This window comes from Lissotriton vulgaris, chromosome 5 (assembly GCF_964263255.1).
Source record: "Lissotriton vulgaris chromosome 5, aLisVul1.2, whole genome shotgun sequence".
Classification (NCBI taxonomy): domain Eukaryota; kingdom Metazoa; phylum Chordata; class Amphibia; order Caudata; family Salamandridae; genus Lissotriton; species Lissotriton vulgaris.
This window is the reverse complement of record NC_141693.1, coordinates 665462646-665481259: the sequence shown is the minus strand read 5'-3', so window position 1 is coordinate 665481259 and position 18614 is coordinate 665462646. Positions and strand designations below refer to the sequence as shown.

At 42.2% G+C, this 18614-nt stretch overlaps 1 protein-coding gene across 8 annotated transcripts in view; it reads left to right on the top strand.

The window, feature by feature from the left end:
* The window catches only part of DLG5 (discs large MAGUK scaffold protein 5), a 1254082-nt gene that overhangs the window by 907332 nt on the left and 328136 nt on the right, over window positions 1-18614 (top strand). For all 8 annotated transcript variants that reach the window (XM_086922111.1, XM_086922103.1, XM_086922109.1 and 5 more), the window contains one exon: window positions 984-1154. In XM_086922111.1, coding sequence (XP_086778237.1) covers window positions 984-1154 — 171 coding nt within the window. The remainder of the gene's footprint in view (window positions 1-983; window positions 1155-18614) is intronic.

The following is an 18614-nucleotide window of genomic DNA, read 5'->3' as shown; positions in this document are numbered from 1 at the left end:
AACCACTACAAAGTCTATGCACAGCATAGTGAATCCAGAGAGATTCACACTGCAAAACGTCTAGTTTCTTACCTGTTGGTGTAGTTTTGCCGCTTGAAGACTTTCTGGATTCATTAGCGAACCCACCCTCATCCGCCAGAAAGATGAGACAGGAGGAAAGGGATTAAAGATGAACAAGACTTTAAAAATAAGAGGAAAAACAAGAATAACAAAAGACGAGAAAAAAGAATCCGAAGATGGCGACCAAAGGTGGGAGCTTCCGGAGGAAGCACATCGACGTCACAAAGGACACCAAATGGTGGTATGTCGACGCCCACCTGGGCCACGAAAAAAAAGAGAGAAAAAAGACTACAATTCCGGACCCAACAAATAGACGGTGGAATAATGCACAGCATAGTGAATCCAGAAAATCTTCAAGCTGCAAAACTATACCGACAGGTAAGAAACTATACGATATACATGACTATCCATCAGATGAGAGGTAATTTTAAAATATACTATGATAATGTCCTATTAAATAAAAATCTGTATGTAGAAAGCCCAAACATTTAACTTTAAAATAAAAAAACTAGGCTACTGATGAAGAATGAAGTGCTCCAGAGATTGAGTTTATTAATTTAACAATAGTTTTATTGTTATGTTTTATGCTTTTAAAATATTTCAGGACTAAGTTTCCACAGAATGAAACGAGAAGTTCAGTTTTGAATTGGTACTATTCTGCTTGGATCTAGCCAGAATCTGGATTAGTGTCCATAAAAGACTGTTTACTGTTGTTGAAATCCTTACATACACATAAAATATGAAACAATTTGTTTTTAAATAGGCTTGTGTTCATATATTTATAGACTAAAGCAGTGAATGTTGAGGTCCTCTCCATGGAAATGTTTCGCATTTGTGCTTATGGGTGTACTGTAGGATAAGGAATCTCTTTACTCAATGTCTTGAACATTATAATGTATGTAAGTTACATTTTTCTTTTTCAGAGCACTTTACGATCGTCAGGCAGAGGTGGAGCCAGATCTCAGCTTTAAGAAGGACGATATTTTATATGTGGATGATACACTACCACAAGGGAACTTTGGAGCCTGGATGGCTTGGCAGCTAGATGAAAATGCTCAGAAGCTGGAGCGAGGACAGATTCCAAGCAAGTTCATGTCAGTGTCCCAGTATCTGCTTATGAATTTTCATTTTGGTCTCCTTCAACCTATCTAATTTGAGCAAATTGTAACTCAACAGAAATATACTGGCTGGTTCTTCTATCAAAACATTTTGGGCCTGCTAATATACCTGGATATTTTGTGGCATGCTGTAGTGGTTACTGATCCTAATTGCCTTTTTTTCTGTCATACTGCTCGAGGTTTAGGAAAAATTAAAAGCAGTACATGTTTTTAAATGAGTTGTTAAACTAGCATGTTGAACGATTGTTTTTATTTAATTTCTTCACATCTCACACTTTGCTCTCAGAGCGAGTCCAAAATTGGAGTAGGTAGTACTGTTGTGTAGAGACTATTTGGTAACAATTGGACAAGTAATGACAAGAGGATCAAATTAATTAAAGTATTTCCATCCTTATTTGGCAAGTATCTTTGAGTCTGGGTATCTGGTGTGCAAACTCTTGATATTTCTGAAGCTATGAAAGGCATGATGCGGATTGATATGCATCATGCTCCCTGTACATTACCTTGCCATTACCCATTTAGATGTCCTAGCGATTCCAATCCTTGTGGCACAATTTGTACTATATAATGCTATTCCTTCCCCAACAAGATCTGTATGTTCTATAGTCTTGGTATATTCTTAATGATATTTTAGATTTTTCTTTTCAGAATTGGTGTCTCCTTTATTCATTCATTCATTCAAAAATCTTTATTCGCTTCAAGGAATCATCAAAGCATTTCTTAAAATATGTACATTAAGATCTATGCTCGTCAGTGTGTAAAATGCAGTATAATTATACAGATGGAGCTTTTCAATTTATCTTAGTTCTAAAAATTACTTGTTTGTTTATAATATTTGTAGGGAAATACATATAAAGTGCAAGTGCGCACTCAATTGACCCTTGCAGAGAATACGCATTTGTTAAAAATTATGCTAAAATAATTAATTCATGTCAGTATAATACATACTTAGTAAAACTACTCTGCTAGAATTGAATTAAGTCAAACCACTCATAATATATATATTAAGATAAAATAGTACAAAAATCAGACCTAAATCTATCATTTACATTTTTTATATATCTAATGGCCAATAAAAATTTGCTGAAGTAAAATACAATGAGTTGTGAGTTATCTGTTTTTAGTATTCGCAACATGTCATTGTATTTCCTAACATTCAAATTTCTACCTAGCTGTTTTATCCATTTTCTTGTAGCCATTACATACACTGGCCAAAAAAATTAAACGTGTGCAATATCCTCCTTTACTCCCAGTTGACATAGATTGCACTTCGGATCCCCATCCTTAGATTGTGGTGTGGCCCATTTGGATGTAAAGGCATTTATCTGGAGTATTTTATATCTAAATTTCTGATATAATGTCTTTGCTAGATGAGGTTCGATTTCATCCAAAAATGGCTCAAAGCAAGGAGTCGTTTTGAACAATAAAAATTGTGTAGTAAGCCTTCCTGGTGTACTATATATAGTGACGTTGTGCCATGTAAAATTTCAAATAAGGTGCTTGATCTCACACTTTGATTCGGGCGTCAGCAGCCACGTGTTTGTCCAGGATCTACTCAGACCTCGATCAAGGAGCCATTTTCGAATGTGGGCCAACCAGGGAAAGTGACATGGGCAGCCAGTTCCAATAGCTCACTCAGGATTTGTCTATAGGTCTCTAATTCCACTGTTGTCCAAATTCTAACCCAATATGACAATGTTTGCCAGATAGCTAGGTGATCCAGTTGTTTTATGCCCATATCATAGGTTAGAAGGATCACTGGGGTGTGTTGGGAAGAGCTGTAAACATTCTCAGGATTTTTTTTTCTCCCCAACAATTAATGGGTAAAGGGATTAATCGCCCCATAGCTCTGAGCCATAAAGGGCAGCGGTTTGAGCTCTGAGTTTATATACTTCCAAGGCGGGTGTGATAGCTTTTGACACAGTTGAATATTGTTTATTTATGATACGAACAGAATTTTGCATTAGAATGGCCTTTGATTTCTTTAATTTGCGGATTCAATGAGAGTTCAGAATTGAGGGTAACCCCCAGGTATACAAAGGTGGGAACACACTCCAAGGTCGCACCATTCAAAGTTATTTTGGTTTTAAAACATTTATGTGGTCTCATAGTCATATATTTAGTTTTAATGGTGTTTTTTTCTAAACCTGTAGATTAACAGTAGTTGTTAAGACTATCAAGTATGTTTTGTAAACCCTTGGAGTTTGAGTCAGCAGAATTGTGTCATCCGTGAATGTTAAGGCGCAGATGTGGGTCCCTCCAAGCTTGGGAGAATCATGGGAAGGTTTTTACAAATACTGAACCAAATCATTTACATATAAAAGAAATAAGGTGGGTAACAGGACACAGCCCTGGTGCACACCCTCCTAACTGGAAACACATCTGTGAGCTCCCCTCCTTTGCCCAGCATACCTTGGCAAAGTTGCCCTCGTGTAACCTTATGATTTGGTTAAGAATCTCCTCTGGTACCCCCTATTGGTGTAAGTTTTTCCATAACATATCCCTTGGAATCAAATCAAATGCTGCTTTTAAATCAATTAAAAGCTACATATAAATGACCAACTATTAACTTTTAACTTTGTGTACTTCCAGGCTAGAATTACACGTCTAAAAACCTGATAAATTTTGCTTGTTTTCCTTCTAAAACCAGCCTGGCAAGATGAAAGTACATCTTTTTCCGTTATCCAGTCATTTAACTTTGACCGAACTTGCTTGGCATATACTTTTTGCATAATGTCTATCAGGCTTATAGGCCTGTAGTTTACAGGATCATCTCTGCTGCCCTTTTTATAAATGGGAATTATCTCTGCGCCCTTTCAGGATTCTGAAATGAGCTGTCCTCTGGCTAATGCATTATATAATACATTTGTGTATGGCACCAACACTTCTGGGGCATGTTTTAGTAAGTCCCCTGGTATCTTTTCGAATCCGGGCGCCTTTGATGATTTAATAGCAGGTATAGCAAGTGTCATGTCTTAAATACTTAACTGTAAGGGCGCAGTTTGTGCTAATGTCAAGGGCCCCTCAGTAGCATTTAAAAGATCTGTATCTGGCTCGTTTGGGGTGGCATATAGGTTAGCGAAGTGTAACTGCAACAATTTTAGGGATTAAGGCAAACCCTGCACCACTATTAGAGTACCATCACTAAGTCAAAGTGGAAGGTGCTAGAATCAGGAACATAATCCCTATACGAACCTAACAGGGAAAGTAAAAAAACTCTACTCCCTTGCCATAATACACCTAGAATTTGGACTGCACCCTTCAAAGTTTCATTCCTTATTTCAGGTAAAGAGCAAATATATCATATTAACATTCTCAAGTAAAGATACTGATGTGGAGGTTATTTTCCCAAAGAGACCACAAAGAGGACAGTCTTTCCTTCAATTTCAGTCCTTTATTCAATTTTCTTTTTAAAACGGTATGAGTTAAACGTGAAACTGATTACGACAGGATCTATTCAGCCCTGAAGAAGTCCGGTAACTAACAAAACGCGTTAGCTATCTGGTTTTCAGCAATTTTAAAAAGAAAATTGAATAAAGGACTAAAATTGAGGGAAAGACTCTCCTTTTTGTGGTCTCTTTGGGAAAATAACCTCCACATCAGTATCTTTTATATAATTATAATTTAAAAACCTTAGAAATTCACTGAAAAAACTATAGGTTTCAGGGACGTTATAGTTAGAAATTATCATTTAAAAAACCATAGATATTCACTGAAAAAAAACGTAGGTTTCAGGGACGTTGTAGTTAGTAGGGCATTTCACTCGTACAAAACCAGTGAAATTATAGTTAGTTTAGCTAACTATAACTCGCGCCCCGCAATGCACTGCTGACTATGTCACATATTCATATTACAACTTAAGTTTATGTAGTTTGTATATATGTTTGGTAAAAATAAGTGGTACTAAAAAGAAAAGAATAAACAAGCTAAATAACATATAGCTTTAATATTTCTCCTACGAGTGTTTTATGTAACTCTAATGCATATAGGATAACAAGAGTCTTTGATCTAATTCAGATTTTTTCTTTATGACCATGACTTTAGGTTAAGAAAGGGCAATTAATGGTGTCTTTTCGACAACTAAATATAAAAAAAAGTTTACCATAGGCATTGTTTTTTTGTTTAAGTTGCTTTATTCCCAGATGCCTTTGGGTTGTTCGGGTTCCCCTGTCTTGAAAAAGGACATATTCATATTGCATCATTCATGACATGGTCAGTGACATCACTGAAGACATCTCAAATGACATCACTAATGACATCATCCACGTGATAATCTGATGCACCTCCTCACCCCCTAATATAACCTTTGATACACCCACTCTAAAATACAGATTACATTTTCGAAACCATAGGCACACCAATACCAGTTAATACATACCCACTCACTGATTCCTAGGTCTACACACACACGTCCACTCATTCAAGCATAGTCATTCATTCATACATAGAGTCCCTTATCAATACCGCACCATCATTTGCACTCATAGACCTATACACTCACACATCGCCATTCATCCATAGAATTACTCACACATCTAGTCAATCATGCAAAGAATCATTCACATTCCCATTTACTCACCCATACAGTTATACACACACCACCTCACTTATTCATACATATACTAACACATACTTACTCTCTTTTACAATCACTGATACAAGCACACACTCATCTATATAGCCACTCATACAATCACTCACTCACATATAGTCATTTATATGCTCCAACACTCACATATACTGCCTTTCAAATATGTAGTTATTCATTCATGAACCACTGAGACATCCATTCACTCACCAACACACCCACACACACACATTCACCCACCCATACAGCCCCTCACAGACGCACTCTTGAACCCATACACCCAGTGAATCACCCATTCACACATCTATGCAGTGTCACACACCCCCACCCAACCACACAGACACCCAGAATCCCATACAGATACTCAGACAAGCAGTCAGTAACCCATTTAAACACTCGTAGCTACTCACCAACCCATGCAACCGCTTACACAACAGCAGACAAACTGATACAGATATTGACACATTTTAGTCACTAACCTATGAATTCAGTTTAATCACTCACTTATACAGTCATTCTCACACCTACTAAATCATCCATTCAGACAGTCCTACGCCCACTCAATCTTCAATACACCTTGACCTATATATATATATATATATATATATATATATATACAGAACTTGGATGTGTTTCATGTGTACGCGCTAGCCAGAAGCGCGTGTGAAGGCCTCGCTCCATTAAGTGGCTGGAGTTCTACTGGTACCCCGCTGCTTGCAGCGTCTCTGCATATCAAGTTATTGATATTCTCCAGACCCACCCCTGAATGCATGCCCAGCTAGGAATCGCTACTCGACGCAGATCGTCACTTGGACGAGGAGGCAGGTTTAACCCATCCTGTTTCACAATCCTGTGGACACCTGTGCTCAGAGGTTAGAGCGATAAAAGGGACCGAAGGAAGAACTTTGTTTTAACCAAAACTCGGCATTACAACACCCCGCACCTTCCAGAAAACTTTTCTCCCCCAACCAACATTTACCTGGGAATACGGAATCCTGGGAGCTGTAGTCGTGGCAGGGCTGCAGCAAAGTTGGTATCAGGTGACCATTGGTCAACGGACTTCCGCCAATGAGGGAGATGCTGATTCTCTTCCAGGGGATCCTCATCAATAGTCATAAGCATTAGAATATTCCCGCCCATGTGCGGGACCCCGGAAACACTATATTATATGTGCCCACATATATATACACATATATATATATATATATATATATATAAATCATATATATATAAAAACATGCAATAGCAGCCAAATAACATCAGAGCTGAAATATGCTGTGAAGAATTTCCACCATACATGTATAATAAGCATTAGAAACCTGAGAAACAACACCAAAGATTGTTTAGAAACTGTTTTAATGCTCAGATAGCAGTAGAAATTCTCATCTCACTGGAAGCATAGGAAGCTCCCAGGCTGCATTGCAAACACACAGTCTAAAAAGACTGAAAAGCTAACCTGTAGCTGAATAGCAATAAACTCACACCGTGCCTTTAAGGCACCCATGACCCCCCGTATCCCATCATGTCCCAGGGGTGACAGTTAGGTCAGTTATTCTTTCCGGCTCCTTCAGAGAAGGACCCTGGTTACACAGCTCCACTATTTTTCTGGTTTTTGACAGAAAAATACTTTACTTTTAACAACTTTTGTTCTTACTTTGACAGTTAACATCTAGTCAAATAAGATACTGCCTTTTTCAGTCAGTTTAGTGAACATTTTCTTCTGAGAATGCCTTCACTCTTTGACAAATGTCCTTCTTGTGGCAACAAGAAGGCAAAATCAGACAACCACGACGTCTGTATCCTGTGTCTGCCTGAAGATCATGATCCAGGCACCTGTCCTCATTGTGAGCACCTGTCAGGAAGAACTCTCAAAGACAGGGAGAGGATTCGCATTTATGGCCTGGCTCACAGGGCATCTAGAGGAAGATCACCGGTGAAGAAGGGCTCCAAGAAGGTTCATACATCTTCAAAAAAGAAGTCTTCACACCCTTCAACTTCAGCATCGGGCTCGGCGCTGAGAAAAGAACTACCGGTGGATCATCTTTCTTCTAAACTACCGTCGACGGCGGGCTCGACGTCGAAGAGAAGACCAGGTACGTCGACGACGTCGAAGGATCCAGTTCCGTCGTCCAAATCCCCTCCGCCGGCGTCAACCGGGCGTCGATCGGCGTCGAGGAAGGCGACTCTGCCGCCGTCAACCGGACGACGGTCGGCGTCGAGATCCATAACCCCTCCGCCGTCATCAACCAGGCGACGACCGGCGTCGAGGGAGGTCACTCCGCCGTCGTCATCCAGGCAACGTCCGACGTCGAGAAGTGTGACCCCTCCGCTGTCGTCTAAGGTACGACATTCGGCGTCGAGGACCAAGACCCCTCCGACGTCGAAAGGAAAAAGTTTATCTGCGTCGAGAAAGCAGTCTCCGTCGGCGTTTCGTTGACTCTCGGCGTCGAGGGTGTCCAATACCCCTCCGCCATCGTCGCACAAACGTTCGACGTCGAGACAGAGGGCTCCGTTGACGGCTGGTCATCACTGTTCGACGTCGAGACAGAGTGCTCCGTCGGCGACTGGACATCGTCGTTCGACGTCGAGAGAGAAACCTCCGTCAACGAGTGGACATCGTCGTTCGAGGGAGAGGGCTCCGTCGACGGCTGGTCATCGCTGCTCGACGTCGAGAGACCATGGATCCTCACATAGATCAAAGTCGAGATTGTTTGACCCGCCGACTCCCCGAAGGCGTTCGACGGCGAGGGAAGAACGCTCGACGTCGAGGTGTTCAGATGGGGTCATGGTAACGGAGTCAGCTTCCCGTCATTCCACTTCACGGTCCTCTGGCTCCTCGACTGCATCTTCAAAGTCCAGAAGTGCTGTACGTAAATCTCCTGAGCGTTGGCCAGATCCCTAAGCTGACAAAATCAGACTATCACCTAGATGGTATAGGTCTTTGGACCATTGGAGAGATTCTGGGGCCGCCAAGCGCATGCAGGAATATGCCAGCCCACAACACAGGTCTCCTCTTCAGAGTCTGGTGGAGGAGATGGACAAGCGAAGCTCTCCCAGGCGCAAATCACCTGTGAGAACACCAACCAGATCTCCCAGAAGATCCCGATCTCCCAGAAGAAGACCTCGGTCAGAAGATCGGATCAGGTCTCGCTCTGCTAGACGGCAGGAGCGCTCAAAAAGATCGCGAGAGCGGAGGCACAGTGCTCACCGTAGACGTCGACGAACTCAGTCTACTTCATCTACTTCTTCTACCAGGTCATCCAAGAGGGACTACTCCCCTACGTTGACGGACAGTCCTACGTCCAGATCCTCCCCAGTGGATGACATTGGCACGTACCTGGATGTCCTGCAAAGAGGAGCGCTGAAACTGAACATTGAAATGTCTGTCCATCAAGTAACAACGACAGTCATTTTTGAGACTTTACACAAGAAAGCCATCTCCCGTCCGCTGCTACCTTTAGTCACGGGGATTATGGATCCTGTCAAGGAGGTTTTCCTAACTCCAGCGGCTATCAGAGCGGTGCCAGCCCGCATTCAGAAGAAATACAAACCGGCATCTTCTGACCCGGTTTTTGTCAAATCTGACCCACCAGTAGACTCTGTAATTGTGGCAGCGGCGAGGAAGACGCACGCAGTCGCTGGTTCCTCTTCAGTCCCACCAGACAAGGACAGCAAAGCTCAAGACTCCTGGGGTCGCAAGGTTTGCAACTCAGCTGCTTCCACTCTTAAGGTTTCTAGTGCGGCTGCGCTTCTGGGTCGATACGACAGAGCCTTATGGGACTCTATGGAGAGATTCAAATCTAAACTGCCGAAAGAAGACCAGCAGGATTTTGAAGAGACTGTTACAGAAGGGTGTGTGGTGGCGAATCAGATGCTAAGCACGGCTGCGGATGGTGCAGTGCTTTCGGCGCATTCCTATTCACATGGGGTTTGTGCCAGAAGGTCGGCCTGGTTGCGCCTTAGAGGTCTGAAGCCGGATGCTCAGCATCGCATCCTTAATCTCCCATTTTCGAGTTCCGCTCTCTTCGGGGAACATGCTGACGAAGAGATGACCCGAATGAAGACGGAGTTAGATACGGTGAAAGCGGTGGGCCTGGAGAAGAAAAAAGAATTCAAGTGCTGTTTCAAGACCAACAGGAGGAGAGGGGCTCAACAGAGGGTTCAAACCCCTCAGTGGTCCCAAAGTAAGAACCAGGGGAAACCCCAGTTTCGAGGCAAGCCCAGCAGAGGTAGAGGAGGTCACCAACAATCCTCTAACACCACAAGAGGAGGAAAGGCCTGAGCAGTGGCTTCCTCTGGCGGTGTTACCCACTCCAGTGGGAGGAAGTGCTTCACAACACCTGGCAGAGTGGGTCAGCATCACAAAAGATCAGTGGGTGCTGAATATACTGCGCAATGGATACAAGCTACGTTTCCGTGCTCCTCCGAAGAACATTCCTCCAAAGAGCTCTTGCCCTCACCAGCTAAGCTTGCTCCGAAGAGAGGTGAAAGTCCTACTGCAAAAAAGAGCGATAGAGGAGGTTCCCCCCGCTCTAAGAGGAAAGGGAGTTTACTCCAGATACTTCCTTGTCCCCAAAAAAGATCAGGAGGACAAGTTCAGACCAATACTCGATCTACGACTATTAAACAAAGTCATCGTCAAAGAAAAGTTCCGCATGTTAGCGCTTCACCAAATATGTCCACATCTTCAAGCCGGAGATTGGATGTGTTCGGTGGATCTGCAAGATGCGTTCTTTCACATCCCAATTGCTCAACAACATCGCAAGTACTTGAGGTTTGTCGTAGGGAACAAACAGTACCAGTACAAAGTGTTACCCTTCGGTCTCAAGTCCGCACCTCGAGTCTTCACCAAATGCATGGCAGTGGTGGCGGCTTTTCTTCACAAAAAGGGACTCTTCATTTACCCATACCTGGACCACTGTCTTCTAAAAGGTCCATCTCCGGTACAGGTAACGCACGATCTACAACTGTGCCTGCACCAGCTGCACAGGCTCGGCCTCCATGTGAACCTGGAGAAGTCAGTCCAGCGGCCTACACAGTCCATCCACTACCTAGGCTCCGTTCTGGACACAAGCTTGGGAAAAGCGTTTCCTTCGGAGGAGAGACTTTTTTCCCTGAGTCAGAAATGTGGGATTCTGCTAGGGTCTCGGCTTCCAATAGCCCAACAAGTAGCATCCCTGCTGGGTTCCATGGCGTCCTGCATTTTTCTCATCCCAAACGCCAGGCTGAGAATGCGTCCTCTACAACAGGCTCTGGAGAATCAGTGGGACCAAGCGACAGGACGCTGGGAAGACCGTATCACTCTTTCCCAGGCAACGAAAGATGCCATCAAATGGTGGACTCGGAGAAAGAATGTGCTGGTGGGGGTACCGTTTCACCAACCCGTTCCTTCCCACTCTATAGTGACGGATGCCTCCCTGCATGGCTGGGGAGCACACATGGGTCCGCTTCAAATTCAAGGCCAGTGGTCTGCGCAGGAGCAGACATACCACATCAACATGCTGGAACTCAGAGCGGTATTCCTGGCTCTCAAAGCTTTCTTTCCAGCGATCGAGTCCAACTCAGTCCTAGTCCAGACGGACAATACGACCACCATGTTCTATCTGAACAAATAAGGGGGCTCAAGATCTCGCCCACTCTCTCGAGAGGCTCAGACAATCTGGCATTGGCTTCTCTCTCGAGGCCTCACAGTAGTGGCAGTGCACCTTCTGGGCGAGTTGAACGTAAAAGCAGACGCACTCAGCAGGCACTTCGAAGATCAGCCAGACTGGGTGCTAAACGACGAAGTAGTAGAAGAGTTTTTTCGTTGCTGGGGTCGTCCATCCATAGACTTGTTTGCAGACGACGAAAACGCCAAATGCCACGCCTTCGCGTCCAGGTTCCACCGGCCAGGGACGCAGGGGGAATGCCCTACTGATGGATTGGTCAGGGACATTCGCATACGCGTTTCCTCCCCTGGCTCTGATTCCGAGAGTAGTTTCCAAGCTCCTCAGATCGAACATGGAAATGATCCTGATAGCTCCGGATTGGCCGCGGCAGTGGTGGTACCCGGACCTTCTACATCTGTCTGTGTGTCCACACAAACAACTTCCTTGCAGGCCGGACCTGTTGAGCAAGATGAGCGGGAGGATAATGCATCCTAACCTCCCATCATTGAACCTAACAGCATGGCTCCTGAGGTCCTGCAATATGGACATTTGAACTTGCCTCCCGAATGCATGAACATTTTAAAGGAGGCTAAGAGACCTTCCACGAGAGCATCCTATGCGTTCAAGTGGAAAAGGTTTTACTTGTGGTGTAGGGATCATCACTTAGATCTGACTACAGGGCAGGAGGACGGCATCTTGCCATACCACTTTTCCCTGGCAACTGCTGGTCTAAAGTACGCTTCTATTAGAGTCCATTTGTCAGCCATTATAGCATACAGAAAATCACCTGATAAGATGTCTTTCTTTCAGGTTCCAGTGGTTAAGGACTTCCTCAAGGGGTTGAAAAAAGTGTATCCCCCTGTGCGAAATCCTTCGCCTCCATGGGAATTAAACCTGGTTCTATCCAGCTTAATGTCACCTCCTTTCGAGCCCATCCACAAGGCCTCCTTGCAACATCTCTCTTGGAAGGCAGCCTTTTTGGTGGCGATTACCTCTGCGCGCAGAGTAAGTGAGATACAAGAGCTCTGTGCGGAGGAACCATATACTGTTTTCCACCACAACAGAGTATTCCTAAGGGCTCATCCATCTTTCTTGCCTAAGGTCATTTCTGATTTTCATATAAATCAGTCTATTTCCCTCCCTTCCTTTTTTCCAAATCCTACGACCCCAGCCGAGCGGTCACTTCACTCCTTAGATCTTAAGAGAGTGCTCAAGTTTTATTTGGAAAAGACTAAAGGGATTAGGGAAAACGGATCAACTGTTTGTGAACTATGGTTCAATGAGGACAGGTTTTCTAGCGGCCAAGAGGTCCATCTCCAGATGGATTGTCTCTTGCATTAAGTTGGCCTATCAGCTTGCAGGCAAGCCTTTGTTGATGTCACCAAAAGCGCATTCCACTAGAGGGAAAGCCGCTACAGTAGATTTCTTGCATGACATTCCAATGTCAGAAATATGCAAGGCTGCAACCTGGAAATCGGTTCATACCTTTACGAGGCATTACTGCCTCGAATCTGATTCCAGGGCCGATACTCAGGTAGGGCAAGCCTCCTTGAGGAATCTGTTTGGGTAGCCTATAGTCTACTCAGACTTGTTTTTTTTTTATTTTATTATTTCATTGCAAGGAAATACAGCGATACATAACAACTGCCATAAGCTAACAAACAAAAGAAAAAAAAACAGTCTTCATAGAATACATGGCATCTTATAACAAAGAAATGAGCATAAATCAGACAGACAAGTGGCTTAGATCCATTCGGCAATTGGTGCCCAAATTTTCTCCCCCAAAGTTCTTTTTTTTACCCCCTTCAACTTGTATATGGCAGATTCAATGTTGTACATAAACAATAATTTTTCACGCCACATAGAAAAAGACGGCGGAACTGAGTTAATCCATTCTTTGGTAATACAGGACCTGGCTGCAGCCATACAAATAAATAAAAAATATGAGAGAGGTCTTGGCCTAATAACAGTATGATCAATACCTAATAACAACAGTTCTGCTGTTATCTTAACCTCATGTTTAAGGACAATAAATAAGAAATTTTCAATATGTAGGAGCAAATTCGAGAGTTTGGGACAAGAAAAAAACATATGTAAAGCATCAGCTGCAGCTGAAAATAGACCACATCGGTTGCAGTTTGTGCCGGTCCTAGTACTCCACTTGGCAACTTTGCTAGGAGTATAATACAAATTATGAATACACATAAAATGTTGTGATTTCATCATCCCTGTTACTAAACACTCTGAAGCCATTTTGATTGATAACAAAATATCAACTTCCGGTATGCCTAAAATATTAGCCCATTTCTGCTGACATTGTCCTAAATCAGTGCCATATTCCTGAATTAAACTTATATAAATTGCTCCTATACGGGTTTTTTTTTGCAGAAGTTCTAACAGTGGAACTTTAGAAGGGGGAGAAAAAGGATAATTTAGTAGGTAACTTCGTAACTGAAGAAATTTAAAAAAATCTTTTCTTCCCACCGCAAATGTTTTCCTAAGCTCCTGAAATGACAGCATTTGATCATCACTAAACCAGTCACCCAGGTAGCATATTCCTCTCTGTTGCCATCTATACATAGTTAGATCGCAAATAAATTCTGGTAACAGGCCTCTTGATATAAGGGGGGTATAGAAGTTCAATTTACATAATTTCAGATGTTTTCGCACTTTTTGCCAAACTCCAAAAGCCGCTTTTAAAATCTTAATTTTTGTTTTTTTATGATAGCTGGGCTCTACAATCTTCAGAAAGCTACCCTTAACTTTTTCGCCCAAGATCATTTCATAGATTGACGGAGTTTGATGTATCTCCATCTCTACTCTATCTCCCAAAATTAAGGGGCTTATATATTGCAATACCGCAGAAAAATAATACATAAGAAAATAAGGAACATTCCATCCACCACATTCATTACTCAGTATAATTTTCTTTGATTTCCTATGGCGTTTATACCCCCATAAGAACCGAAAGGTAGTTCTTTCTAAATTTTTAAAACAGAGCGGTTGGAATTCTAGTGGTATTGTACGATACAAATACAGCACTTTTGGTAGGACCATCATTTTTAAAATGTTAAGTCTGCCATAAAGTGATAAGTGTAAGTGGTCTAGAAGCTGTAGTGAGTCATTAATTTGTGTTATTATGGGATTTATATTGCGTTCTGGTGTCTTCTCTATGGGGAGGGAGATCTTAATTCCTAAGTATGTAACCTCTGGGGTAGTGGAGATATTTGATGGTGGTTTATCTCCTGAGCAAAGAATTTGAGTCTTCTCGAGGTTAAGCTTGTACCCTGAGAAAGATCCAAATTGCCTAGCAATATCATCAATCACCGGTAGGGCTGACTGGACATCGGTGGTGGTTATCACTATATCGTCAGCGTAAGCTAACACTCGATAATTAACATTAGCTAATACAATGGGTTTAATTTTTTGCTCCAAAAGAAAACGATTAATTAACGGATCAATGTAAAAAGCAAAAAGTAAAGGGGAACAGGGACATCCTTGTCGGGTGCCTCTGGTAATCGAGAACGAAGGGGAAATCTTCCCATTAATTCGAATATGCGCTTTAGGAGCAGCATACAGCGTTTTTAAAGCTCCTATTATACCAGAGCCCAATCCCTTCCTAGATAAAACATCCCACAAATAGTCCCAAGCAACCCGGTCAAAAGCTTTTTCAGCATCTAAAAATACAAGTCCTACATTAGACCGAGTTGCTTGAGACCAATCCAGAAATGAGATCACTCTCCGAATGTGATCTGCAGTTTCTCTAGTGGGGATGAAGCCGTGTTGGTAGATAGAAACTAAGGGGGAAGTAATATTGGACAATCGTATAGCTAAAATCTTAGAAAAAAATGTACTGTCTGCATTTATAAGAGATATGGGACGAAAAGATGAGGGTAATAACGGAGGTTTGCCTTTTTTAAGGAACACAGTGATTGTAGAATCATTCCATGATTTAGGAGCATTTCCCTGTTGGGCTCTTAAACATAAATCCATTAATTCTGTTTTTAGAGCAGGTCTAAACTGTTTAAAAAACTCTAGGGGGATAGCATCAGGACCTGCTGCTTTGCCTGATGCTAAGGACATTAGAGAGAGTTCTATTTCTTCCCAGGTAAGCGGTGAGTCTAATTTCTCCTTTTCCTCGCTAGATAGCTTGGAATCTAAAGCTGAATTAACGAACAGGGTGATCTGATCTGGGCAGACTGTCCTAACATCTTCTGTGTACAGTTTAGAATAAAAATCCTTGAATACTTCAAGAATGTCTAATGTTTTATTCACTGTTATTCCTGTCAAATTATTTATTTTATCAATACTGGCAAACGTCGCTTTCTGTTTGGCCCTCATAGCCAAATGTTTACCAGTATTTTCTCCCAGTTCATACACCTCTGTCCTGAAAGCAGAGATTTGCTGAGCAAATTTTGTAGCGAATCCCTGATGAATCTTAGCTTTGAGGATCGTTAGCTCCTTTATGATGATTTCAGTAGCTAATCCTTTATTATACGCCTGCATGAGTTGGATCTCTAACATTCTTAAGTTTTGCATTTCCGCTACTTCTCGCCTTTTAACCTCTTTTTGTTTTCTTATTGAATAGCTCAATGTTTCTCCTCGAACCCCACATTTAAAAGCATCCCACACTATTTCTGCAGATGCAGTGCCTCTGTTGTGTAAAAAAAATTCCGGGATCCAACTGTTCATAGGCTCAATATAGGATATATCATATAGTAATTTGCGATCAAGACCATGATCGAGGGGTGGTAGGAGTAATTAATTCAAACTTAAAAATAATAGGGTTATGATCTGAAATGATTTTCGATGACACCTTGTATTCCACTTGAGTAAGCTCATTGTATAAACATTTGGAAATAAAGAAATAATCTAATCTGAAAAATTTCTGATGCGGGCAGAAAAAAAAGTATCGCCAGACTTCGCATCCCTTTTCTCATGCCCCATATCTAGCATTCTGAAATCCTGAATCATCCCTTTAAGTGCACCAAACACTTTCCTCTTCCTACCTTTATATGGAGTATTACCATTGATATCATAGGTTTCTTCTAGATGTAAATTAAAATCTCCACATAACACAATATTAGGTGGCCATTGAGCTAACTCCATACTCAGAAAATTAAAAATCGAGGGTTCATCCAGTACTGATGCATAAATTGAGCAAATAGTAGTGATTGATCCTCCAATTTTAATTTCAGCAATAACCCAACGACCTAATACATCTTCTTTAACTTTTTTAATTTCCCCCAATCCATATCGCTTTAATATTGCCACTCCTCTTATAGTAGAGCTTTGACGAGAACATCCTACAACTTCCAATCCAAGATCTCTTAACCACTTTCTATTAGACCAGGCCATATGAGTCTCCTGTATGCAAACTATATCCAACCGCATAGTTTTAAGTATCTGAGCCAATATACCCCTTTTTCTTTTGTCATTTAACCCACACACATTGATGGAACATATATTCAGTTTAGCCATTGTTTGTTTTTAGTAATCTGGTAGTGTTAAACTCATAATAACAAAAATAGCAAAGTTTTCCAAATCTCGGCACCTGCACTAAATGGATCACAAACTTAAATTGATAATATCTTTCAGCTGTATGGCCTTGCACCCCAAAACAAAAAATCTTTACCCTCCCCAAGCCCCCCCCTACACACCCCCCAGACACACCCTCCCCACAAATCCCCCCCGCCAGAAGCGTAAGGGCTATTGCCCTCATCGATGAAAAGTGAGTATGGGCTGTGAATTCCGCCTGGGCCAGCCCGACCTGAAAAATCGCATACCTCTACCCAAAAAAAAAAAAAAAGAAGAGTAAGAAAAGAGAGAAGAGAGGAAAAAAAAAAAGAGCATCAAGATAAAGCACAGCTAGAAGGACCAACCACTCGGTCTACATGTAATTCTAGTCTTCATCGTTTATCCTATAAATCGTTACTGCATAGTTTCTAGAAATTGTTGTGCCTTGATTTCAGAGACAAAAAAAATCTTTCTCCCCTTATATACAACCTTAAGCTTGGCTGGATTTAATAGGAAGACTTGGCCCCCTTTAGATTGTATTGGTGTCATTAGTTGTTTAAGTCTCCAGCGTTGTTGCACTGTCGCAGAGCAGAAGTCTGGTCGAACAAAGAATTCATGCCCCAGACCCTTTCTAGTCATTATCTGAATTATGTCAAGCCGTGGCGGGAGTTAGAGTTTCACCTAGACCGAACGAACAACACGACGCAGACTCTATTGAATCTGGGGGTCAATTTTTTTCAATGTCCGATGTTTCAATCATGTCAGAAGGGGACCCGGATGAGGAGTTGCCTACTGAGGGTCAACTTTCAGTGGAAAACTGGGCTGATGACTGTAATTTAGTTTCTGAAGAAGATTTACTTGGATCAGACTTTCTATCGAATGAAGGAGCGCCAAGCACCGTCCGCAGGGTCATAGAGGCCAAAGCAGCTGAAAATTCAGGTCCCATAACTCAACCGCAATGGGAAAGAGTTGAATGCTGAAAATAATCCTGAATCTTCTGAGTTATTGGAGGGAGATGACGAGGTTACTCTCAAGTCAATATATCAGTTACAGACCACTATGTATAGAATGATTATGACCCACAGAGAGGAAACCAAGGCAGAGGGACTTCGCACTCAAGGAGCGGTGCGTAAACTTCAGAATGCTGTTCGCCAGCTGGCTAAGTCCAGCACAGATATTAATTTGAGAGTACAAGAGACTGAGACCCGTATATCTGCGGTTGAGGACGAACTGGCTATACAAAAAACCTCAATTAAAGACATTGATAGTACCAGAAAAGATATTGACTGGAAACTAACTGATTTGGGAAATCGCGCTCGGCGCAACAACCTACGCATATTGGGAGTCGCAGAAAAGGCAGAGGGAAAAGATATCCGACGATTTGTTGTAGAGATGTTCTCAGATGCCTTTCCAGACCTGACTGGATGGGATTGGGATAAAGAAATTATAAGAGCTCACCGCTTTCCTTTCAACCTAAAACACGATCAGGAGACAGGAAATAAAAACCCAAGAGCTATTCTTATAAACTTACAGAATTACTAACTTCGGGAGATTTTATACGATCTGGCAAGACCATCTAAGATTACTCAGACTTGTTGATGAGATTGTCTTATCAATCCTTTGCTCGCAGGGAAGAGGAGAGGCTCGCTATTCTATTCTAATGCTTATGACTATTGATGAGGA